This window comes from Fusarium solani, assembly GCF_023522795.1.
Source record: "Fusarium solani strain SB1 chromosome Unknown bctg00000005, whole genome shotgun sequence".
Lineage (NCBI taxonomy): Eukaryota > Fungi > Ascomycota > Sordariomycetes > Hypocreales > Nectriaceae > Fusarium > Fusarium solani.
Window position 1 is genome coordinate 354,134 of NW_027072153.1, and position 24,848 is coordinate 378,981.

General features: G+C 50.8%; 10 protein-coding genes across 10 annotated transcripts; 5 read left to right on the forward strand and 5 right to left on the reverse strand.

The window, feature by feature from the left end:
* Nucleotides 1-158: 158 nt before the first annotated feature.
* MRS44_008508 (uncharacterized protein) lies at nt 159-4,102 on the forward strand (the record flags this gene model as incomplete). Its single annotated transcript, XM_065620958.1, has 8 exons — nt 159-337; nt 741-915; nt 975-1,146; nt 1,192-1,322; nt 1,375-1,935; nt 2,198-2,227; nt 2,357-3,299; nt 3,351-4,102. 8 exons carry the CDS (start codon nt 159-161, stop codon nt 4,100-4,102), a joined length of 2,943 nt encoding a protein of 980 aa, XP_065477030.1.
* Nucleotides 4,103-4,471: 369 nt separating this feature from the next.
* On the forward strand, nt 4,472-5,355 carry MRS44_008509 (uncharacterized protein; the record flags this gene model as incomplete). Its single annotated transcript, XM_065620959.1, has 3 exons — nt 4,472-4,541; nt 4,594-4,675; nt 4,731-5,355. 3 exons carry the CDS (start codon nt 4,472-4,474, stop codon nt 5,353-5,355), a joined length of 777 nt encoding a protein of 258 aa, XP_065477031.1.
* Nucleotides 5,356-5,805: 450 nt separating this feature from the next.
* MRS44_008510 (uncharacterized protein) lies at nt 5,806-6,176 on the reverse strand (the record flags this gene model as incomplete). The annotated part of the gene is made up of 2 exons (XM_046283627.2): nt 5,806-5,993; nt 6,062-6,176. 2 exons carry the CDS (start codon nt 6,174-6,176, stop codon nt 5,806-5,808), a joined length of 303 nt encoding a protein of 100 aa, XP_046131958.2.
* Nucleotides 6,177-6,718: 542 nt separating this feature from the next.
* On the reverse strand, nt 6,719-8,441 carry MRS44_008511 (uncharacterized protein; the record flags this gene model as incomplete). The annotated part of the gene is made up of 2 exons (XM_046283628.2): nt 6,719-7,588; nt 7,641-8,441. 2 exons carry the CDS (start codon nt 8,439-8,441, stop codon nt 6,719-6,721), a joined length of 1,671 nt encoding a protein of 556 aa, XP_046131959.2.
* A 517-nt stretch (nt 8,442-8,958) lies between these two features.
* Nucleotides 8,959-12,864, reverse strand: MRS44_008512 (uncharacterized protein; the record flags this gene model as incomplete). The annotated part of the gene is made up of 9 exons (XM_065620960.1): nt 8,959-9,086; nt 9,135-9,328; nt 9,380-10,194; nt 10,551-10,599; nt 10,654-11,363; nt 11,413-11,664; nt 11,715-12,211; nt 12,265-12,639; nt 12,843-12,864. The coding sequence occupies 9 exons, from the start codon at nt 12,862-12,864 to the stop codon at nt 8,959-8,961; spliced, it is 3,042 nt and encodes a 1,013-aa protein (XP_065477032.1).
* A 365-nt stretch (nt 12,865-13,229) lies between these two features.
* Nucleotides 13,230-14,821, forward strand: MRS44_008513 (uncharacterized protein; the record flags this gene model as incomplete). The annotated part of the gene is made up of 3 exons (XM_046269590.2): nt 13,230-13,280; nt 13,339-13,408; nt 13,473-14,821. The coding sequence occupies 3 exons, from the start codon at nt 13,230-13,232 to the stop codon at nt 14,819-14,821; spliced, it is 1,470 nt and encodes a 489-aa protein (XP_046131962.1).
* A 330-nt stretch (nt 14,822-15,151) lies between these two features.
* On the reverse strand, nt 15,152-16,644 carry MRS44_008514 (uncharacterized protein; the record flags this gene model as incomplete). Its single annotated transcript, XM_065620961.1, has 4 exons — nt 15,152-15,407; nt 15,468-15,950; nt 16,002-16,114; nt 16,174-16,644. 4 exons carry the CDS (start codon nt 16,642-16,644, stop codon nt 15,152-15,154), a joined length of 1,323 nt encoding a protein of 440 aa, XP_065477033.1.
* Nucleotides 16,645-16,993: 349 nt separating this feature from the next.
* On the forward strand, nt 16,994-18,108 carry MRS44_008515 (uncharacterized protein; the record flags this gene model as incomplete). Its single annotated transcript, XM_046279491.2, has 2 exons — nt 16,994-17,078; nt 17,138-18,108. 2 exons carry the CDS (start codon nt 16,994-16,996, stop codon nt 18,106-18,108), a joined length of 1,056 nt encoding a protein of 351 aa, XP_046131964.2.
* Nucleotides 18,109-18,823: 715 nt separating this feature from the next.
* On the forward strand, nt 18,824-20,649 carry MRS44_008516 (uncharacterized protein; the record flags this gene model as incomplete). Its single annotated transcript, XM_046272117.2, has 6 exons — nt 18,824-18,964; nt 19,038-19,391; nt 19,443-19,824; nt 19,881-20,149; nt 20,200-20,469; nt 20,530-20,649. 6 exons carry the CDS (start codon nt 18,824-18,826, stop codon nt 20,647-20,649), a joined length of 1,536 nt encoding a protein of 511 aa, XP_046131965.1.
* Nucleotides 20,650-20,796: 147 nt separating this feature from the next.
* On the reverse strand, nt 20,797-22,103 carry MRS44_008517 (uncharacterized protein; the record flags this gene model as incomplete). Its single annotated transcript, XM_065620962.1, has 5 exons — nt 20,797-21,202; nt 21,252-21,292; nt 21,349-21,713; nt 21,760-21,782; nt 21,913-22,103. The coding sequence occupies 5 exons, from the start codon at nt 22,101-22,103 to the stop codon at nt 20,797-20,799; spliced, it is 1,026 nt and encodes a 341-aa protein (XP_065477034.1).
* Nucleotides 22,104-24,848: the final 2,745 nt, after the last annotated feature.

Consider the following 24,848-nt stretch of genomic DNA (forward strand, 5'->3'; position numbering starts at 1 on the left):
GCAAGTCCCGTAAGCGGCCCTCTGTGACAACACGTAACACCGCATGGGGCCTCGGCAATTGACTCGACTCCATTATTGCGACCCAAGAGAAACTTTAACGAGAGCGAAACACGATTTCATTGCTCGTCTTGAGCGTTTTCCTTTCTGGCACAGCCACCATGACAGACTCTCTTGTTACACTCCAGACGTCATCCAGCACCCTTCAAGGGGTCCAAGACGAGCGGTTTGGGCGACCCGTCTGGCATTTTCGGGGCATTCCATATGGCCGCATTCCGAAGAGATTCCACAAACCGGAATATGATGCGCTCCCAAGGGAACTAGATGCGACGAGATTTGGGTAATTGATGAATTTCGGCCGGTTTGTTTCTCAGTTCAGCTAATCCCCGCACCTGTGATTCAGTCCGCAATGCCCTCAGCCAAAGGTCGACGTTGGCCACCTACTTCGTCTGCCTCGAAATTTGGAGAGTCCAACCATTGAAGAAGACGAATTCAACTGTTTGAACCTGAACATCTCTCGCCCAAAAGGCGCAGACATAAAAGGCAAAGGGCTTCTACCGGTGCTCGTATGGATTCATGGTATTGCTTCTAGCCCCGAGACATGGATTCAGGGCTGATACAGCTCCAGGAGGCTCTCAATGTGTGACATTTGCATCAGCTGCGAGTCCAGTTTGCGGTGGGCAGATCTCTTCTAGCAATCTTGTTTGAGCATTAAACTGATTTGTGCACTGAGATCCCACAAGGTTTGTGGCCGAATCAGTCAACAGCGATAAGCCCATCGTCATTGTCACCTTCAACTACCGCCTCAACATCTTTGCCTTTGGCGATGGCGTAGGAGAAAGAAACCTCGCCCTCCAAGACCAAAGGCTGGCTCTTCAATGGGTATCGGATAACATCCGAGACTTTGGCGGCGATCCGGTCAGTAAACAGGCCCCCTTGCTCATAACAGTGCTCGACGAGGCTAAAGCTGTTCCCAGGAGAAAATTACACTTGCCGGTGAAAGCGCAGGTGCTGTGTATGTGCACGCTCATATCTTATCCAAGACGGCCCCGAAATGCGTCCGCCAGGCCATATTGGCATCGGGGTCTCTTCATTTGTCGCCTCCCCAACCGCTGGAAGTTGGCCAGGGTCTTTTGAAGCGGATAAAAAGTGAGCTACACGCCAGGGGGGACACAATACACAATGGTAGTGCAGATTCGTTAGTCCAGGCATTGATCAACTGCGGAGTAACCTCCATGTGGCTTCAGGAAGGGCCCGACCTCAATGGTTGGGAGAACAGAACGGAAAACATCGATGGAATTATGATATCCGATGTGGAATACGAGGTTGGTTCACCGCTACGAGATCGAGAAGTTGTTGCTGACTTGATGAACACAGTCTGCTATATGGAGGAGCGGCGTTGATCTCCTAAAGCCAGGCGAGATTCTTGAAATCATACGCGCTTGTCACCAAGGCTCCTCTAAACTTGAGGAACTTTACCACATATACCCAGAGCGACCGACCGCCTCTAGACTAGGAGTCCTCGATCTTATCAACGACACAAGATTCGCCCTCCCCGCATTAGAGATTAGCAACACATGGCGCAAAAACAACAAGAGGGTTTACCAGTACATAATAGATGAAGCCAACCCGTGGCAAGCATCTAGTCGCGCTCATCACGCCGTGGATCTCATCTTTTTATTTGGTGGAATCGATCTCTCTTTCAATCCTGGAGCTGACAGAGTTGGGAAGGAGATGCGCCAAGGGTGGTTGACGTTCATGTACGGCGGCAGTCCATGGTCAGAATCATCTATCCAGGCCTTTGGACCTTATGGAGCTGTGGAAGAGCTTGACATGGCGAGGTACAGGGCAAGGCGCAGAGTTCATTGCTTCGACTACTTGCGGACAATGGGGGCTGCGCAGTGTCGGTTGTTGAGTGGTAGACTTGGCGCTGGCAGGGTCAGTTTGTTGAATTGATTTATAGTCTGGTACTATCTCCACGCAAGTTTCGAATGACAGTCCAGATTCCCCTGGCGTCGTTGTTCCGCGGAATATGAAGAATGGACGGTAGCTCAATGTGACGCAAATCATGATCAACGACTTTCAAGAACACCTCCGTCAACTCAAAGATTACTGTGAATTACAACCCCTCTTTCAACAACTGCCTATGGTCCTGGAAAGTAGGATTGAGTCCTGGCCCCTTGTGATGACACGTCGCCAGCATACCTCCGATGGTGCCGAGAAGAGCCGGGTAAGAATGTCTCTTGATAAAGTCGCGTACTCTTCGGCCAAGATATCTATGGACGAATCACAACCTCTCTAAAAACAACAATCGCTTTGCGAACACATCCAATTCTGTATCACGACTCCACTGGGATAGTCATTCCTATTCGCCATCATGGCTGCACCCATTTCAAGCCCTCAATGTGTACCTTCGTCTGATACTGATGTTGGGTACGCTGATGGAAAGAGAGTGGGCGATACTATCAAGTATCCAGATACGCCCTTCTTCCGAGGACCTCTTCAGCCATCCAGACTTGAATGCGATGTGGTGGAACTCGAGATCTCCGGAAACCTCCCTAAGGACATCAACGGCACCTTCTTTCGCGTTCAGCCTGATCCTAGGTTTCCTCCCGTGTACGAGGAAGATGTCAACTTTAGTGGCGATGGAATGGTCAGCGCAATCCAGTTCCGCAATGGCCACGTCGACTTCAAGCAACGCTATGTGAGAACCGACAGATTCAACGCCGAAGACAAACATCGAAAGGCCATGTTCGGAAGATACCGCAATCCATACACCGACAACGAGATGGTCAAAGGGATCATTCGAACTGTTTCAAACACCAATGTGTACTTCTGGCGCGGTACGCTCCTGGCCTCGAAAGAAGACGGACCTCCTTTTGCGATGGATCCAGTTACCCTCGAAACTATTGGTCGTTACGATTTTGAAGGCCAGATGAAAGCCCCCTGCTTCACAGCGCATCCAAAGATGGATCCAGACACTGGGGAAATGGTTGCCTTTGCATACGAAGCTGGTGGCAACGGCCACGACGCTTCTTGCGACATTGCGGTCTGGACTTTCGAGCCCGAGCATGGGAAACTGACGCATGAACGTTGGTACAAAGCTCCATTTTGCGGCATGATCCACGACGCTGCTTTGACCAAGAATTACTTGATCTTGCCCATGACTCCTCTCAAGTGCGAGTTAGATCGTCTGAAGAAGGGTGGCAATCATTGGGCATGGGACCCGAACGAAGACCAATACTACGGAATTGTGCCTCGAAAGGGTGACGAGGACATCATCTGGCTGCGAGCAGACAATGGTCAGTGTTCCCTTTAATTAGTGACTTGATTCACATATTGACAAGAACCAGGCTTCCATGGGCATGTTGTTGGGGCATACGAAGATGAAAACGGCCACATCGTGTGCGACTTGACCGTAGCCGACGGCAATGTCTTCTTTTGGTGGCCCCCAGATGAAGCAGCGGCTGGACCTCATTCCATGCAAGCCAAGGCGCGACAGAAGCTGATTTCAGACACTTTTCGTTGGGTGTTTGACCCGAAGAGCAAGACAAACACAAGAGTGACACCTTTCAAGAAGTACGGAACCAACGGAGAGTTTTCGAAGCAAGACGAACGCTTCCTCACAAAGCCCTACAATCACTTCTGGCAGTTACAAATGGATCCAACTCGCCCCTATGACATTCAACGCTGTGGACCACCAGCTGGTGGGCTATGGAACGTCCTCGGCCACTACAACTGGGAGACAGAGATCAAGGACGTCTACTTTGCCGGCCCAACTTGCACCTTTCAAGAACCCGTCTTTATCCCCAGAGAAGGATCCAAGGATGAAGGAGATGGCTATCTCGTCGCAATTCTCAACCACCTGGATGTTCAAAGAAACGACATTCTGGTGTTTGACGCATTGAACCTGTCGCAGGGCCCACTCGCGGTGGTGCATCTGCCACTTCGGCTTCGGATGGGACTTCATGGAAATTTTGTGGATCAGCGGGAGATTGAAGAATGGGAGAAACGGAGGAGCAAGAACGGGGATGTTGGACCGGCAAAGATTGCAACTGAACCGCTGCCTTGGCAAGTTGAAGAGGCGAGGGCCGAGAAACGATGAGGGGCAGTCAGTGTGGGCATGGCAGATGGAATGCCTGGGGTTAGAACCACCAAACTGTTATCACATTCGCTATTATCCAAGTCAATTTACCGGATCTTGAAACCGAATTAGGCATCTAAAGAGTGGCGTAGCTATCACATGGGAGCTCCAATACTCCCGATTATCCCCTCCATCGCATCGGCTCCATCGACCCGATGGCAACGGAAATAGCCTCGTCAGCCGCCGCATACACGAATGACACCGAAGCGCGGGGTAGCGCCTTGGCAAGCGGGAAACCATCTTCCAAGAACCTGTATGAATAGCCACTCCTCCACCGGACGAATTAGAGCACACCTCAAATCCGTGACAAACACTCTACCAATCAATACAATGGCCGACGAAATCAGCGAGCTCAAGCGCACCGTGGAACTCCTTCGGAACGAGGTTACTCGGTTAAGTGGTAGGTACAGTTTGACTGTGATATTACGTACTGGCTGACAAGGTATGTCAAGACCAGGAGGAGATTCGAAAGCTGCAGTACAAATATGGATACTACTTGGACAAGTGTCTGTATGAGGAGGCAAGTGACCAACCGTCAGTGTTATAAACTCCTACTAATTGTGTAGGTGGTAGAGCTTTTCTCCACCAGCCCAGATGCCTACGTGCAGTTTCTAGGTGGACGGTACTTGACCAAAGAAGGAGTCAAGAGACTCTACATTGATCGATTCTCCAAGGGCTTTGTTCAGAGAAACGGCCCCGTACACGGCTTCTTGCTTGATCATCCCCAGATGCAGGGGATCGTTGACGTTGAGTATGGCACAAGCTCAGACGGGATTGTCGCTCGAGCCAAGGGTCGCTTTCGATCATTGATGCAAGCTGGTGTCCATATTAGCCAGGCAGAGAAGCATCCGCGAGGATTCTGTCAGTGGTTTGAAGGAGGCATCTATGAGAACGAGTATGTCAAGGAAGCCGATGGAAAGTGGCGCATCCTCCGTCTTCGATACTTTCCATTCTGGCACGGAGATGTCGAGGATGGATGGTCAAAGAAGACGTCGGGTTTTGTTCCATTCCCCAAGAAGACGTTTCCTGAGGATCCTACGGGACCCAACGAGATTGTATCGTCGGATCAGCAGATGCTCTGGCCGGATACGAGGGTCGTCCCCTTTCATTATCAACATCCCATTACTGGGCAGCAGGTCAAGGATGAGGATATGCAGGCTCCTGCTTTTGGAGAGGCAGCTAAGGATGCACTTCCTGCTTTGAAGCTAGAGTAGATATATTATAGATGTAATCTTTCTTCTGAACTCCTTCGTGCTGAAAACTTGGTGTCCATACTGCCAAGGCTCCGTTCCGTGATCATACAGTACCTATCTCCTTTGCCACTCTACCTCCACACGCCATTCAATCCGGGCATATAAACCATTTAGCAGACCTCCACTGCCACATACGACCATACCCACTGGAAAACTCAGGATCCCGTCTGATCTCCCATGTATAAGCCGGTGAGGGGTGGATTAGTAGTTGGATCGGTGACGACCAACGAATCCCCACTGTTGTATGTTTTTTGCTGGCCTCATCGCCTGTGATCTTTTTTTCGGCTGCCCTTATTTTGAAAGAAATAAGGATGAAATATTTCAATTAACCTTGTCCTTGTGAAATGACTCAACCGTGACATGAGCGTCAAACTCCCTCCCTCAACCGGGACACATCCTGTTCCGTCTCATCTAACAGTAGTCGTCTCTACCCGCGCCGCCATCATTGCAGAACCTGTCACAATGGCTGATGTATCGAATCCACCCATGACCGCCTTCGCCGCACTTGAAAAGACCATGGTAGATGTCGTACTCCTCGCTAGGGTCGCTAGGGTCTCCAACTCTCGCAAGCTCCGCGATGATCTCAGCCTTGTAGTTACCTACGTCTCAAGCGTCAGGACCAGAGTTGTTTTTAATGAAGCTCCGAGTCCGTTGGGGGAAATCTTACCTTGCCTTAAAAGGTTGTAACCACAGTAGACCAGGCCATCCGTACAAGCTGCGGCGATTGTAAGAGTTGGGAAGAGAATTGCAGAGACAATGGTGAGGGCGATGGGCTTGACCATTTTAACAAAGTATACCCGAGGAGAAGGGGACTGCTGAGGTTGATGTGATAGGGAAGTGTTGACTTGTTGAGAAATCCAATTCCTTCAGGCTCTCATATTTTTATATGCTGCTTTGAACGAACGGTTCCTCCTGAAGCACACCTAGTTAGCCTATGTGCCTTGGCTCCCTCTCAGTGCCGGCATTGGCGTATATCTTGCATATCATCGGGGTTCGACGTCGGCGATATCTTGTTCGCCGATTACCTTCCCGCTGACTGGCGTTCGTGCTGTGCACACATGCAGTCAGCCCCAGTCGGAGGGCAGATTGAACGGATGATAGGTCGGCAAAGCCTCCGATTAATTTTTTTTGATAATGAGCTACTTGTGCGCAGAAAGAAAGAGATTGGGCAATTCATATCAGGGTTGGCATTGACGCAGCACAATGGAGATGCTTTTGGGGTGAATTATGCCTAGCTGCGCATTGAAACCGCTTGTCGGTATTACCTAGTCGGGCATCAAAGATGGGGGTACGTGGATAGGAACTTATCATAACACAAAATGTCTTATCCACCCTTCGCAAAGTGTCCCGGTCGCTCGACTGGACCTCTGCAAACCGCACCTGATACGCGAGCCTCAAGTGTCAATCTATCCCGCTCAGCCACCGTGTTTGGATCCTTCCGCACAAGTCCCATTGCTATAAGAAAGAAACAAGTCGCTTGTAAAGCAAGAATGATGCCAAGGGCGATGGTGATGCAAACCAGAGCTATAGGAAGGCGAGCGACCTGTACGGCTCTGCGGGTGCTCTCCTCCTCATTCTGCAGAGGCTCGAATATGCCGGCAAGATAAGCCACGGCCATCTCACTGACAGACACGGATACTGTAGACGCTAGTTCGGACACATTGCGAGAGATGACGGCGGCCAGTCGAAGACTCTCGTAGATTTGGTTCTGGGCAAAGTTGAGCGTGAGGGGATCGGCCACGACATACGAGGGAGCGTCGTCAGCCATGGTCGCGATGAGTGTCTCGGGGACGATGGTTCCGTTTTGTACAGAATATGTGACGTTGTACACGTTGACACTGCAGTCAAGAAGAATCGAGATGGCACCGCCAACCATCTTCACCACCTCGGAATCGCTCGACAGGTGGGTCTCGGTCTTGTCGACGACACTCCAGATCCAGTAGTTGAAAGGATTGGGAGTTCTGCCGGGTCCCAGAATCACATTCCCAGCCCACGCTTTAGCGACAGAAAGAGAGTCGTCGCCGGCGCTCTCGTCAGGGGGGCAGGAATGTACGACCCCAGTGTCGCTATTCCTGCTGAGTCGTAGCCTACACTCTTTCCCTTTTGAACTGCATTGTGTGCTGACACCAAGGGTCTTGGCTGAGTAGTCGAGTGCTCCGTTGATGTCCTTGGGCGCTAGCAATGCGACTTGGTTCTGTACAAAGCGTTAGAAGTTGCACTATTCGCACTGCATCATGGAAACCCACCTGACTGTCGTAAAGAACTTGATTCAAGCTGGACGCATTGTTGACAGTCTGGATACTCTCAGTCGAGTTGGTGAGAACGAATCCACCAGTAAGAGGTTCTACTCCACAGGAGTAAGACACACCGTTTGACATGCCTTTCGTATCTAGGCAACCGTCTGGTAGGACCCTTCCGAAGTGCTGCATGGGGACTTGAACCGGAGTGATGATGTCGTGCGTCTCCATGGAGGCGAGGGCAGCTAAAAGTGTAACAAGCCCTGCAAACAAGAGGTGCGAAAATGCAACCACTGAGAGAATTGAAGTCGTCAGGGTGAGGTATTCCCCGAACTCGCTTCTCGGTCCACCTGGAAAGTGTCGTAATAACCCTAGACCTCTGATTGAAGACTCAGTCGGCTTGCAAGCGTGCCAGAGAGCCATCAAGGCAGTCATGGGGCTAGCGAAGAAAAGATGCGAAGTAATGATGCCTTGCTCATCTGAAACCGTCGACACCCCGTGGTTCCGATAGCGGGACACGCTCGCACGGTAGCCAACCCAATAAGAGCAGAGCTTCATGATGTGACCAATATTCCATGGCGCGACGAGAGCAGCTACCTGAAGCGGTACCAAGAGACGCGTCGCTTCGTATAGCACTAGGATATACTGGCTGTTTGTATCCACAGAGTTTGATCCGAGTAGGGCGATGAACGTCACAACAGTAACGACCAGCGGCACAATAGAGAAAAGCCATAGCCGTCTGATGTCCGAGTAGGCTCGCCGTAGGTCATCGCCAGATGAGTCTTGTTGATGGTCCAAATTGTTCACCATCGTCGTTTTATCGTGTCGTGCGGCCGAGGCTATGGGTGCCAACGTAAATTCGACGTCACTGTCGAGGAGAAATACTCCCCCCTTAAATTGAAGGGCCAGATCACCCACAATATCTCATCATTCTCAGATCAGCCATTTTGCCGCATTCGAGGTGTGATTAAGAATCGATAGTTAAAGCCATGTTTTGTCTGATTCGTGACATGTCCTCAGCCTGCTTCGCCAAGATGCTTGTACTGGTCTAGAACGGCTGGGCAAATAGCCGACCTCAGCTGAAAGTGAACTTTGCCCCAATCAAAAGATTTGTCTCGCAGAGCCAAACTCAATCAAGAGTCAATAGTGTGGCAAATACCAAATGAGGATGGCGTCTAGTTGCAGCCTCACAGCCTGATCCTAACCACAGGTTTGAGACCAGCTCACTATTTCACAAGGAGAAATGGTGCAAGTAATAATAGATCAGGAGCAGATATGAGATTCACAAACGGGAAATCGAGGTTACATCAATTCGTTGCTCTGAGTACTATGGTTCAAGTGGGAGCTTAAACAGCTTGATTGCATTGGACCTGCCCACAGCCTGCTTTTGGTCCTCGGGGAGTTCTGCACCCTTCCACCAGTCTTGGGCTTCTTCGATTGTGTCATATGGGTAATCTGTCACTATTATTAGAAGGCTGCTCTTCATAGAGCTCAGGGACATACCGATTGAAAACATGCATCTGTCAACTCCTAGCTGCTCAACACAGAACTTCATCACGTCGGTGGAAAAGTTGCCCGAGGTGGTGATGGAGATGTTGTGCTTCAGATAGTAACTGTAGTCATGCTTCGATGGCCTCGTGGCCTTCTTGACGGGCTTATTGTACCAATGATCAGCTCGCCAGAGGTTGAATGGGATCCTAGTATAAGCGTAAGCAGAGTAGATGTCTCCGGAGTAAGTAAGAACATACCCTTCTCCCATGTGCCCAATCACCACTTGTACTCGGGGAAATCGATCAAAGATTCCGCTCGAACACAATGCGTAGATGTGGAAGCTAAGGTCCAGGTGAAACTGAACAGCTGCTCCAAGAATCTGCTTTCTGGGTCCGAATTTCCCGTCTGGCTGTAGTTCCACATCGATTGGATATCGGGGGTGCAGATAAACTGGCACGTCCAGCTCCTCAACAGCTTTCCAAAAAGGAAGATACTCTGGAGTATCGTAGTACTTCTTCACACTTGAATCAGGCCCTGCGCTCTGGAAGTCGTTGATCAATGCGCCAAACATTCCCAACTCTTTGACGGCTCGCTTGAGTTCTGCCGCTGCTTCGGTGGCGTCATGCATAGAAAGCGCAGCCAATGCTCCAAATCGCTTTGGGTTTTCTGCGACTTGCTTTGCCAACCAGTCGTTCGACCTCACAGCAAGATTCGATGCTTTCACGGGGTCTGACTCTCCCTGGCAGCCTGGAGACGTGAGCGAAAGCAACATGTAGTCGACGCCGTTGGCATCCATCGCCTTCAGACGTTCCTCATGAATATCTGCCAGCTTTCTGGTGAGAGCATGATGCTGAGTTTGTCCTTTCTGGTTGGGGGCGTAAATGTTGGCGGTTTGTGAGAGCCATTCCAGGTCTTCGGGATTGACAACTGCTTCTTCGATGGCTACTGTTCCTTTTGCCATTCTTTCGGTGAATAGAGTGAGTAAATTGAGAGGTTTGTGATGGAATTGGATGGAAGGATAGACAGGCAGACGAACATAGAGTACTCGGATATTGCTGAGTTGCTCATTTGTCTATAAGCTTACAAATGTCAACTATCGGTAAATGTATCCTCCTGTCTGGGAATAGTGCTAATAATGCAAAGGGTATCGGATCGATGATTCCGATGGATTTTGCCGATACCGAGAGGGGGGGGGCGAATATTGAAACGGGAGAATGGACTGGGGTCAAGCATCGGCTCTGAAGAGCATGGCACTAGGACATCATGAACTGGCTAGGCAGTGCTTCGACAACAAAGTTCCGATTAAGAATACAGTGGCTTGTTCTACAACTCTACTTTACATCTGTAACTATCGGCTACATTGCATACAGAAATCAACCTCTCTCATGTCCCTGGTACAAAGCTACAATCAACCGTGCTATCAACCACAGAGAGCATCTCGTCCAAATTCGGAATGTGAAAGTCTGGGAAGAACGTCCTATCGTACTGTTAGTCTATACCAACACTGTGTCAAGTAGTCAAGTGCACTCACGGCTCTCCCTGCTGAGCAAAGTCTAAGAATATGAGACCAGCGGGCTGATCATCAACCAGATTCAGCCCCGGTTCGCTGCTAAGAACGCCAAATTCCCGTAGCTGAGCTATCACCTCTGGAAGTAACATTTTTGTCCAAAAGACCTGTTCCATACTCTGCAGGGTGTGAAGACACGTTTCAACATTTCTCATGTGAATTGAAGGGTCAGAGAGTTTCAGACCAAGGAGAAAGACCTGCATATCCTCGAGAATCGATCCACAATCGAGTAGAACCAAGCTGGATAGCAAGCCTCGCTCTCCGAGGAAGAGAATCATCTCCAGTGATTTTTGTGCTGCATCCAGACACCTGGCACTGAAATCTTGAAACGACTTCTGCTTTGGGCTCTGCCCTATGTTGTCCTCTTTAAGAGCGCTGTAGAGAAGGAAAGGCCGGGTGGCATAGATCATGGCACTCCAATATCGGAGGTGCAACACCGCAACTGAGCGCACATGGAACCTGGCAACTTGGTTGGGGTGGCGGAGGTGGAATGGGATCTCAGAGTACCAGTTCTCGAGGTCTGAAACCGCCTTGGAGACGGCGCTTATTGAGATAGGCGCCGACTTTGCTGTTGGCTTTTGATACAGAAGCCTTGTCAGACCTCGTCGGAGGTGAGCTAGTTGACAGGAAGTTTCGAGATAGTCGTGCGGCATGCTAGACCCTGGGCCCAGAAGCTATCTCAGTTAGAATGGAACAAATCAACAAAGTGTTCAACGAGCGTACCTGCTCACATGGAGACTTGGGTAGGTTCGGGATGATGCTTTGATCAATGGCCGGCGGGTTCCCATAACATAGTGAAGTGTCAAGATCGAGGATGTAGAGTGTGGAGAAGAGTCTCAAGTCGATTTGTTCTTGCAAGTCAACGCGAGAGCTCTCATCTCGAACATGCCATCCAAGTGTGAAGGCCACCCTAGCAGCCGCACCGATGTACACATATGCCGTGCTTCCAAACATGGAGCACGAAAGTGCAAGGCCCTAGATTCGTCAGTCGATGCAAATGAGGGTAAGCCTCAGATCAATCTTACGAGGAGGCAGAGGGCCCGGACGCTATCCGAGTCGGCATCATCAAACAATGCAGGAACCACAGCCTTGGCCAAGGTAAGATATGTGACCGAAGGCCTCATGGCCGTATCCGACCACTCCTTCTGCATCTCACTTTCGCATGTAATAGCAAGGATCGAGTACAAGCTACATAGCGCAGCGGGAGTTGCAGCCGTAGCATCGCCAGCATATATCCGATCCAGGGTGGCATGCAGCTGCTCGGCGGAGAAGAGCCAGTACACGGCATGCACCTCACGGAAGAACCGAGCTATGCAGTTGTTGCAGAGCTCTCTGTGGGGTAGGTTGACCTGACGAGGAGTCCGCTTCACTCCCAGCGATGACTCGGGTAGTGGGGGAGGGATGGAGGGTGAGGCTGTGAGGGGAGCAATGATGTCACTATTTGGAGTATTCGGCTGACGAGGCTGTTTAATGGACCGGACTGCAGAGTGAAAGAGGTATGACGAGCTTGGTCCGACATGTCCTGGCTAGTTGTCAGCATCGTCAAGCGATATGCAGCATGGATCGTGTACTCACTCTGAACACCTTTCGAGTCGACTCTTACCCGTCCAACTTCTTGATAAAGCTCAGAGATCTCGTTCGTAATGTCTGAGCTCTCATTGACACTCTCTGGTGCGGTTGATTGAGGACTGACGATCGGATAACTGGGAGTGATGCCATCGCTTGCTGAGGGTGTAATTGGGTTATCCAAAGCGCTGTTTTCCAACGATTGCACAAATGCTTTCAAGTTGGGCAGATTGAGTTCAGTGTTTGGCAAAAAATGCTCAAGAATCTGTGTCATATAGCGAAACTCTTCTTCAGAGACGCGGTAGTATGGACGCTGTCGTCGCCGCGATGGGTCCAAATGACAGGGAGCCGAGATGCTGGCACAAAATTGACAGGGTCCGGGAACTGCATGTCATGTTAGGACCCTCGCTCAGATCAAATCGTGAAGCAATTGTGAGACCAACCTGGATCAACACACTTCACGTGTCATTGTTACTTGGTCAGCCTGTCGTCATCTCACATGTTAATGCATATTGGCCTCACCTTTGTTTTCCTCGCCTTGCACCGATCGCAGCTCATGGCCGCCCGGCGCTTAGTCCTGCGCTCACTGGTCTCTTGAGGTGTCGACATGTTCGAATAAGCTGCATCAAACCGACGTCCATGGATGGGAAGAGCGTCCTCCATCAACCCTCATGAATCTGAAGCCTTACCCGTCTCCTCCCCAGATTCCCTCGGCCCGTATCCAACTGCCGCGCTCTTGGTTTCACTGCATTCCCCCGCAAATTGAAGCGGGGGTGGCGGCATCATGGATCTTAGATCCGTTGCCGTCTTTGGCTTAAGCCATGTCACATGAATTGCCGAACACCTCAACATACATAATTAACGAGTAATAATAGCGCTGGAAATCCGGGGTGGCTCCTCCATTGTCTCGTTAGCCAGCGTTTCTCTGCCTCTCATCACTTCGTTTCCCCAGGATCATATCATCAACCGACACAATGCCAGCGCCACTAACGCTCAACACCCCCAAGATGCTCATCGATGGCAAAGTACGTGCATGAGTCGTTCCAGCCAGTGAGACACACGTTATTGACACCTCTTGGCCAGTTGGTTGGGGCCTCAGACGGAGCCACTTTTCCCCTCTTCAACCCGGCTACTGGTACCCAGACTGCGGAGGGTAAGACACCACCATCTTGGCATTGCCCACTGGACTCGCTGCTAACGCTAGCCTGCGTCGATAGTTCCTGAAGCAACCGAGCAAGATGTCAACACGGCTGTCGCTGCTGCGAACCGCGCATTCCCCGCCTGGTCGGCTCTCGATCCGGCCAAACGTGGCGCATGCCTGAAGAAGCTGGCCGCCTTGATCAGAGAGCACAACGATGAGCTCGCTCTTCTTGAAGCCCAGTCTATGGGTCGCCCTGTCGACGACTACTTTGAAGGCTTTGCAGCGGCTGGCAATTTTGACCACTATGCTGAGGCCTGGTCTCAGATTCAGGGCACCGCCTCGCTGAACACGCCGGGATATGTCACGATGACGCTCCGCCAGCCGTATGGAGTTGTCGCTGCCATCATTCCCTGGAATGTGCCTGTGCTGTTTTTCTCCAGCAAGACCGCGCCCGCTCTCATCGCCGGTAACACAGTGGTGCTGAAGACGAGCGAGAAGGCTCCTCTTGCTGCGGCCAAGGTCGCTGAGCTGGTTCACAAGGCCGGGTTCCCTCCAGGTGTCTTCAATATTATCCATGGCCACGGCCTGCCTTCTGGCGCTGCGCTCGCTGCGCATATGGACGTTAGAGCCCTGAGCTTCACTGGCTCCGGCCGCACTGGACGCCTCATCCAGGAAACCGCTGCCAAGACGAACTTGAAGAAGGTTATTCTCGAACTTGGTGGCAAGTCTCCTGTCATTGTTTTCGAGGACGCAGACCTTGAGTTGGCCGTCAAAGACACAATGCACAGTGTTCAGTTCAACAGTGGACAAGTCTGCATGGCCAACTCGCGAGTTTATGTTCAAGATAGCATTGCCGATAAGTTCATCGCCGCGTGCAAACAAAACCTTGCTGCTGTCAAGGCAGGCGACCCAACAAAGCGTGGCACCGTTCACGGTCCTCAGGCCGACAAGATTCAGTATAACAATGTTCTCAAGTTTATCGAGGAGGGCAAGAAGTCTGGTACCCTTGCTCTTGGAGGAAATGGCAACCTTGATAGCACTGGAGGTTTCTTTATTGAGCCAACCATCTTTCTTAACACACCCGAGAACGCAAAGATCATGAAGGAAGAGGTCTTTGGCCCTGTCGTCAACATCAATGTTATCAAGACGGAGGAAGAGGCGATTCGCAAGGCCAACGATACAGAGTTCGGTCTGTACGCCGCAGTCTACACCAAGGATATTGATCGCGCCATGAGAGTTTCCAAGGAACTCAACTCTGGTTATGTCGGAATCAACTGCACGAGTCCCAGCACTGCGAAGGACTTGCCTTTTGGAGGATACAAGGCTTCGGGCCAGGGTAGAGAGGGTTGGCAGCATAGCATTGATAACTTCTTGGAGACCAAGAGTATCATGATGAAGGTTGGGGCGAGCGATTCCAAGTTGTGAGAGGAGGTTCAGACAGAGCGAGTTTATAATGAAGTCATGCACAAGACATTTTGCCCATCATTGATCCAGTGACTTCCAATCTCTAGGTGACCACGAGCTACACAAAATTACAAACACGATGTTAGTTATTGGGCCAATCCCTCCACTTCTCATATCAAGAAAGAGAATGTTGAGCACAATAGTAATGAACATGGGTCTCAAGTCAATAGTTTGTCTCATGACTTCGTTCTTTCGCAAACAGGGCGCTGGATATAGAAACAGAAGCGTTCATTGATTGATGCAATGCTAAATCCGATGCTGAATGAAACTACAAAATGCTATCTGCCCATCTCAGTTTACTACCGTAGCCTTTGCTACCCCTTGATCCAAGAAAGTCTCAGCCTTGTCTGCAACTGGACGTGTCTGCTCCTCAAGGACGCTATCAAAATTCTCCTCTGCGTACTTCTCAGCGTCAAACCCATGGATCCAATCCTCCCTGGGAAAGCCAATGCTAGAAGGGTTCTCCTTGACCTTGGCCCAGTCTGTCTTGTGCCACAGATCGCGCGTTGACTCGCCAGTCTTTTGAACGGCTCTCACACGATCGTATCTACAAGTACTTGTTAGCTCTGTCTTGAGAGTTTCTTTCAACAGGTTGGGCTCGTCTTACCTCAAGCCTTGGTGCGTTCGCAGAGCACCGGGGACATTTCCCTTGCCTGCACGCTTCAAGCAGACTGCAATTGTCACTCCATCCTCCATCGCCTGAGTTGCACCTTGAGCACTCGTTGGCAAAAATGGGTGAGCTGCATCGCCGAGAAGAGCAATGCGGCCCTTCTTGCTGATCCAAGTTGGTAGGGGATCGCGATAGACCAGCTTCCAGTCCACAACAGACGGCGTCTTCTCGACAATGGCTCGACAGGTCGGGTCCCAGTCCTTCAGCACCTCCAACACCTCTTCAACCTTGCCAGGGAATGACCATGACTCGTCAATGTCGTGATCGTCCTTGTGTGTCAAGACCCAACAGCAGTCCTTGCCGCCCTTAAGCGTGGAGAAGAGGAAGTGGCAATCCTTTCCGACCCAACCGTTGAAGGTATCACCATTCTCACAGAACTCCTTTGTCCTTGGGTCCTTGATCATGTCCTTGTTTGAGAACCTGTAGTTCACTGATCAGCATGAATTCTTTCATGGGACATCAAGGTCTTACCATGCTCTCCATACTGCGTAGCCGCTGCTCTTGGGCTTGTCGAAATACCCCAGAACAAGCTCCCTAGCCTTTGAGCGGACACCATCGGCTCCAATCACGACGTCGCCAAGAATCTGAATCATCTGTGAGTAAGCCGCCTTCAGGGGTCAGATCCACAGGGTATCCAGCTCACCTTCTTGCCACTCTTGAGCACAATTCCAGCGCCCGCCTCGGTCTCAAAGTACTCACTCACCCGCTGGCCAAGGTGAATGGGAATTTTGAGCTCATCGCGGGCGTAGTTGAAGATGACCTCATGCAGCTCACCTCTGTGGCCGTTCAAGACGGGCGCATCAGGGCTGGGAGGGGCTCTCTTCTGGTGGTAGACAACCTCTCCGGTGTCATACTTGTGAATTCTGAAGCCATACTCCTGAATGTTGATGCAAAGTGGACGGAGTTTTTCCACAATTTCTCCGTCAGACCATCGGTAAAAGATCCTTCCGGCATTGGCGCCAAAGGAGATGATATCCCCAAGGACCTTCAGTTCAGGAAAAGATTCATAGATCTCAACATCATGACCTTGTCGGTGGCATTCAATGGCAGCTGTCAAACCGCCAAATCCAGCGCCGACAATGATGACCTTGATCCCTGACTTTGTTGAGGACATTGTTGTGATGAGTTGATCGAGTATGGTTGGATATGACCCTGGCCTGTACAGAACCTTGCTTGCTGAGAACTGATATTAAAGCCAATAAATGCAATCTACATAATCTCGATTGCTCAAGGATTCGGGTATCAATTTCCTCTATTGCCGAGGGGGCGTTTTCGGCGTCTGTCAAATTCCCCTCACTTCGGAACCATCGCGCCGATGGAGGCTGGCTTCTTGGCAACTCCATGACATTGCCGAGGATGATAGTGCGAAGGGAGGGAACTTGGTATGATTTACTGATCAATTAATAGATAGGGGTCTTGCTTTGAGGTGCATTATCTAGCACAGCGCAAAGACACGTCACATCATGGCCTCCAACCCTCAGTTTGACAACAAGACCACTGGCACGGAAGTAGCCGCAGCCTTTGGCGATGAGATCCGCGGAAAGAATGGTGAGTCTGACTCTATTCAAGAAGATTTCATTCTTCTCACAGCTTTTGATGGTTTGTAGTCGTCATCACTGGTGTCAGTCCTTCCAGTATTGGTGCTTCTACCGCCCTGGCAATAGCATCACAGGCTCCAGCCACGCTAGTCTTGGCCTCTCGCACCCAGTCCAAATTGGAAGCTGTGGCTGCTGAGATCAAGGAAAAGCATCCAGCAGTTCCAGTCAAAATTATTCTTCTAGATCTCTCGTCAATTGAGTCAATCAAGACAGCGGCTGCTGAGATTGGCGGTGCCTTGGATCACATCGACCTCTTGATCAACAACGCTGGACTCAACCTCCAAACACGAAATGCGGTCACAACTACTGGCGGTATCAAGGTCGATCAGCAGCTCTTCACAAATCACGTTGGTCCATTCCTGCTCACAGAACTCCTCCTCCCAAAGATCATCAGCGCCGCATCAAAGGGTCCAAAGGGAAGTGTTCGCATTGTCAACGTCAGCAGCCACGGTCATCGCTTGTCTCCAATCCGCTTCAGCGACTACGCATTTGAGAAGGACCTCTACAATGGGGTTCCGGAAGAGGAGAGACCCCCAACTGCCGTTATCCCAGGGTTTCTCCAAGCCAAGGACGGTTACCCCGGGTTCATTGGTTACGGACAGAGCAAGGCAGCCAACGTGCTTCACTCTGTGGAGCTAACGAGGCGGCTCCAAAAGGCTGGAGCCAACGTGTCGGCACTATCGGTTCATCCGGGAACCATTGACACGGGTCTAACCCGCAGTCTAGACACCGAGGGGCGAGGGACCATGGGGGGAACAGCGCCAGGGGGTGTCTGGAAGACGATGGATCAAGGAGCCGCAACAACTCTTGTCGCTGGTTTCGATCCGAAGCTCACTGAAGGATGGACAAAGCCGTACTGGTATTTGGCTGACTGCCAGCCAGCTGATGAGAAGTTGGCTGCTCATGCTCATGATCCGAAGGCGGCGGAGAAGCTATGGAGCGAGACAGAGAAGATGCTGGGTATCAAGTCTATAGTTTGAGGTTACCCTAAAGTACTACGAAGCCACAATAGATGTTCCATTTCTTTGAGATCCAATGTTTCACTCTTATCTCAGCAAGTTTTATGACATACGTATCGTAGATTCTACCACTCATACCGGGACATGAATCAGGCCACTTCACAGATCTTTACAGGATGTTATCGAGATCCGAAGTAGCATTTTTTGCTTTTGCGAAACCCTGAGGGTCACGAATGCCTGTAGACTCATAATTGCGGTGAACCGTCAACCAACAAATCCGCCAAGCGAAGCGAGACCCCCCTTGCCCCAGATCCAAGATCCGTCTCCATCCCCCCAGTGGCGTTCCAAGATAAACACACGCGTATAACCCATGCCCTCTCGGTAAAAATTGCTTAGAAATGTCAAATACCCCATATGACTGAGACCTCGTGACGCGCCCAAGTTCCTTGTCTCTACTCCATTGCCATCGGATCAATGGTCCCTAGCGTGGCCAGCCTCCTCCTGCACCCCGCACGTCGGGTAACACTCGAAATCTGCCTTTTTTCATCTTGAGCGAGATGAGTTGGTCTTTTCTCCACTTCCCCACGGGGTATTGCATGTCCCGGGAATGCGTGCGTTGGACACGGTCCCCTCGTCTTGAGATGGAGTATGTAAGGAACGTGCTCCGCAGATCCTTGACCCTTCAGTCCTCAGCATCATCAACTTCATCAAAGAACAATACATTGAACTCGTTGCAATGTCGGATCCCTCTAAGGATACCATCCGGGCGCACTGGAAGTGCTTTGTCGCTTGCGGCATCATCGTCCTGTCCCCCTTCCAGTATGGACTTGACTTTGGCTTGATCGGTGGCCTTCAGGCCATGCCTGGGTTCCTCAAGGTCGGTGAAATCAGATCACTCATGTTTATTACCTTTGAGAAGATCCTATGATACTGACAGGTAATGTTTGCAGATCTATGGCTACCGAGCTCCCGAAACCGCGATCGGATGGAACATCTCGACTACACGACAACAACTCATCTCATCCTTGATGACCCTTGGTGCTTTCATCAGCTCCAGTCTTGCTGGCTTCGTCGCTGCCAAGCTTGGTAGAAAAATGTGCCTCTGGATCGCATGTCTGCTCTGTGCGGTTGCCAACATCATCATGATGACCACAACCCACATTGCCCCCCTCTATGTCGGCCGTCTTCTCATCGGTCTGGCCAACGGTTACTTCATGACCTTCTCTCAGCTCTACATTCAAGAGACTAGCCCCGCCAAGTACCGAGGTCTCTTCCTCAGCATCTTCCAGTTCTGTACCTCGTTTGTGAGTACTCTCCACGATAGGGTTATGATGTTGATACTAACCACTTCATAGGGCACCCTCATCGGTACCATCATCGACTGGGCAACTGCGAAGCGACCCGATAGATCCGCCTACCTCATCCCTCTTGCCATCATCTACGTCGTGCCCGCGTTTCTTTTCGTCGCCATGATCTTCATCCCCGAGTCCCCTCGATGGCTCATTCTTCAAGGCCGCTACGATGATGGTCTCAAGTCACTCAAGTGGTTGAGGCCCGAAAATGCCGATGTTGATAAGGAGCTCAACGAGATTCGCGACGCTATCAACAACGAACAAGAGACCGCTAGCGGTGTTGGTATCTGGGACATGTTCAACAACCCCATCGACAGACGACGAACTCTGCTGTCTATTGGAGCTGTGGTCTTGCAAGCCGCCTCTGGGTCAATGTTCATCATTGGTAAGTACTCGAAGCCGATATCCAACACGCAGGGACAGAACTGACCATCTTGACAGCTTACAAGGCCTACTTCTTCGCCATGGCCAAGGTTGACGATCCTTTCGCCATGAGCAACGTCCTCAGCATGGCCGGTCTCATTGCCATTATTGCAAACTCCTTCATCGTTGTTCGATACGGACGTCGTCGTGTTCTCCTCACCAACGGACTCATCATCTCGGGTTGCTTCCAGCTTATCATCGCCGTCACATATGACAAGAACCCTGGGAGCCACGTTACAGGCCGTGTTTTGGTCGCCCTTTCGTGCCTGTACATGATGGCCTACAATGTAAGAGCTCTTTCAGTGATGAGTTGCACGCTTCTAACTGATGTTTCTAGGGAATGATTGCCTCCTACTCTTGGCTTGTTGCGGGAGAGATGCCATCTCAGCGCCTCCGCAGCTATACCTTTGGCGTTGCCGCCGCTGTCGGCTTCCTTGGTGCATGGCTCATCACCTTCACTGCCCCATACTTTATCAACCCAAGCTCGCTGAACTGGGGTCCACGATACGGCTACATCTGGTTCCCCTCTTGCATCGTTTCCGCCATCTGGGTCTTCTTCTTCCTTCCCGAGGTCAAGGGCCGCACCCTGGAGGAAATCGACGTCATGGTAAGCGCTTGTCCCATCCGTATTCGACGATCAGCTCAGTAAGCTAACACAATTCTCCAGTTCAACAAGAAGCTTCCTGCGAGGCACTTCCGAACCCACAAGCTCGAGGGCGAAGCCGGAGGCGAGGCCCAGGGCAAGTCAAGCGTCGAAGTCGAGGTCCACGAGGCCGAAAAGGTTTGAGGTCACGTCTCACAGGTTGGGGACCAACTTGGGGAGATTTGACATCAATTAATGTTTATTGGAGCCACCTGCATGGCAACTGGGATTCTATTAGTTCCATGAGTAGTAGTTATCCTTCTTTCGAGCACTTGATCCTTAAACCCGTGATTAGTAGTGCAGCTTTCTTGTGGAACTTGTCCTGCTATGTGAATCGTCGTCTTCCCTGATGTCGACAGGAGAGCTAGCAACTGTAGTGTGCGTGGTTTTAATAATGCCACCATCGGTTGCTCTATCTCGGATCTCCATCTCAATGTCGCTGTCCTGGTCACCAGCCTCGATTTGTGTTGTATTGCCTTGCCTGAATGTCCCTTGGGCCCCTGATAGACCATTTGAGAACTTGACCTTGGTCGTTCCTCCAGCAGTTTTGGACTTGTCCCCTGTTGACGACTGTCGGTAGTAGATATCGTCGGAGCCATGTCGTCCGGTAGACCGCACAATCTTTGTGATCAACTCGGCCATCTTCATCTCAATCTGAAGTTTAAGAAGGTAACAGACGGGGTGGAATGACAGGTACCTAGGTTATGTTAGGTATAATGCTATAGGAAGAGTCAAGTCTGACTTACACCAAGCTACTCTTCATGGACATGAGGCCAACCAAGACGACCTGAAGGGCGATGTCAGTGTCAACCATTGAGAAGGAGTACATCGATAGTAACTGACATCCAATGACAGAGATACAAAGATAAGAACCAAGTTCATTCGGTAAAGAGGGGTGTATTTGGTTAGACCATTCTCAATCAGTCGTGACCGAACAAGATAAATAAAGTAGCCGTTCAACGCCCCATCGACCAGGGCAAAGATGACCTTCTCGCAGCGGTCCCAAATCTCGTTGAGGTGTACCCACGTGTCGTTAATCTGGAGTCGTGCCGGCATCCAAATGATAAAGACGCTGATGTTGATTGCCAATATGATACCAAAGACAAGCCACTTGAGCTTCGCGGCTTGCCCAGGTACCACCATGAGTAGGCCAAGACGGTTGAGGATGATCTGGAGAAGGAACTGGACTTGCAATGCCCAGAACAAGGCTAAGAAGGTTAGATGGGCACCAAAAACACAGGTCAAGAGACATACCGACGCAGAAGTAGAAGCCGAAGCTATGGCTGATGTCAGTGGAAGAAAGGAAGAAATATCAATAAAGCATCGACTTGCCTTGGGTCTATGTATTGTCGTTGAAACCCCCATGCCAGAGCACCAAGCACCATACTGCTAAACCACACGGCCCACACCATGGCCACATATGCCGTGAGCCGTCGAGCACGCTTCCATGACCGCCAGCTCTGCTTGCCAGCCTTACCCGCCGAAAAGACTGCAACGCCAAGAGAGAAGCCCCAGAAGATGCTGGCAGTATTCATGTCAACCTCGCCGGGAACCTCCCGGACATAAGAGTCCGGGATCAGATATCCGTACTTGCCCATCGTTCGTTGGTGGATAAACGAAAAGTGGACGAGAACGGGAATGCGAGAGGATCAAGCTTCAGCAAGAAAGAACCGGAGGGGGAGAAAAGCAAAGTTAAGTTATTGTCTCGGCCCCCTCAAAGCACGGGACTCTTTGGCATCCAGAGTCAAAAGCTTGGCACGGTGAGTTTGAGCAGGGGAATGAGATCAATGTCATGCTCGACGGCTGGCGCATCATCCAGCCGGCAGATGCTAGCGATGCAACATAACTCGCATGGGATGGCGTCGTCGCGTGGCATGTCCTGCAAGGGTCGGGTACAAAGCCGAGCTATTCACGACCAGCGAATTCAGGGCGGAATCGCCTCGCCGTTACGCTTCGGGTAAGATCGAGGGACGTCTCAGCTCGATGCCAACGACAAGCCGTCACCCCGCTGAAGCAGTAGATCATCCCGTTCGGGTGAGGATCGCCCAATACGACACGCTACTCCATGGGCACCCCAGGCCTAGTCTACGGGGAAAATTCCTGGGGTCTCGGCAAGGATTCTAATCAAAAGGAAAACTGGACCGTGGCGCTGGGCCAGTGACAAACCAGGCTAGGGGACTCGCTGCTAAAGAATTCTGATCTGCGGGCCATTACGAAAGAGTCGAGACGTAACCTATCAGGCCCCCATGCCTTTCACTCCAGGTGAGATGAGCTGTCCGAGCGCAGAGGCACGACTGACTCAGTGACAACCTCCAACGAGATCTGGGCGTTGTACCATGTCGACCCGAGTGCATGATCTGAGCTAGACAGCGCCAACAGACATGCGCCATTGAAAAGATCTGCGCTATCCCGAGTCGTGGTTGGTTGATTCAGTGAGCTACCGCAAGGTCCCTTTGCTTTCAGCCTAGCTCACAACGTCCGCTAGACGCGCTGCCCAGGGACGTTTTAACGCAGGGGCAGAGCCAAGCAAAACACACCGAGGTGCTTGGCCTTTGCGGGAGCTATTAAGAAGCGCTGACACCGAGATCTCGCCGTTTCGGCCGCTCCTGATTCCCGTTTGTAATGATTACGCGAGGGAAATAGCAGATGCTAGTTCTCTTGACACAGAGGCCGTCAATGCTAGTCTTAAATTGCCACGCGGTTTGGCAGGCTATTGAAGCTAAGGATCCAGGGCAAATGTAGACAGAGGAAAACTTGAGGCTGCTCCTTCCGTCTCCTGCTTAGTTATACTCCAGAAGGAGGATCGAGAACGTAGATCTCGTGTTTTTCTTCATGGGCTCATACCCTTGGGGTCAGGTGGTCTACTCAGCTACTGACAGCTTGACGGGGGGTTCCTTGCCATGCAACCCTACCAAGACTCCTCCTTCCATCATCAGTGCCCATCATTTCAGAGTTTGGTTGCTTTTTACATGCTGTGTTTAGAATAAACCAAGCACACTCACTCGGCATTGACGGAAGAGGAGATGTGACAACAGGTGGTAAGCTGACCATTTATTGTAGCAGAAGCCACCACGCTGCTCTATGTAGAGCCTAAAGACGCCTAAATCTTTCTTGAAACACTGACCTAGCCTGGAAGATTTGCTAGTTTGAGCTGACAATAAGAGCCGCCGCCACGTGGTTCACTAGAGCCTCACACATCAGTCATGCACATGCCAACCTCGGTCCACACAAGCTCGCGCTCCTCGACGTTGATGTTCCTCCCACACCGAAGATAAAGTTCAGGCATATGTCAATCATAATCAATAGCACAACCTCCTTTCCTTGTCGGATGATCATCATGACTCGGCAAGCAGATACAATGCCACCTCAGTGTGCTCCGTTCAGGGTCTTCGGGAGTCGGGAAGTCACATGTATGCCGGAGAAGAGGGAGGTAATAGCAACCCCTCCTGTTAACAAAATCGTTACAGATAGCGCGATTGGCATGCATTCAACGCTCGAATAAGTAGTAAAGTAGGGAGCTCCCCTGTGTGACAGTGCTAACGTCACATCGCTATCCAATACTACTATCTAGGATTCAATAACCCCCTGTGGATGGAACCCCGCAAAATCGCTATTCCCCAGACTGGAATCTTTTGTCTGCCATGCAAGAAAGGGCCCCATGCTATCGGCAGAAGGCTAGACACGATAGTAGTGTGGAGGTCGCTCCAATCGTTGGTTGATGCGGAGGTATTCCCGCATTGTTCATTGTGCCTCTACATATTTTCCTAGATCATCCCAACTTGAGCCTCTTGGGCTGTAGTTGCGATGCTATTTTTTGGCAAATATGGATGCAACAAAGGTGACCGAGAGTGTAAACCACTTCAGAAATTCGCAACAGTGCCTTCGAACCTTTGGTGACTCTGCGCGTTAAAAGTAGGCATTCGACAAGCCGAAGTGAAACTCCATTCAGCTAGTCAAAGTAGAGTATGACACCCTGGACCAGAAGCTCATATTGTTAATACTGGTAAAGTCGATTGTTTTGTATATGAAAGAGGTACGTCTAAACTCATAGTCTTTTATCCCAGATATCAAGCCATTATCTTCGGCATTCAGAGTTCAGCGAGGTGGTCCGGGCATTCCATCTCAGGTCTCTAACCGACAGGCTCAAGATGTCAATGCATTTATCCTGGTGTGTTCAACATTTCACCTAACGGGTTCGGGCTTTCAGTTTGTACAGGAGTGCCATTTGATACTTGATCCGTCTTCGTACTTGCCGTTACTGGGGGCGGTAGGAGTTATCACGTCGGGTCTACCCTCCACTATTTTCTTCTTACTCGAATAATATGCTAGGCCGGCCAGAACTT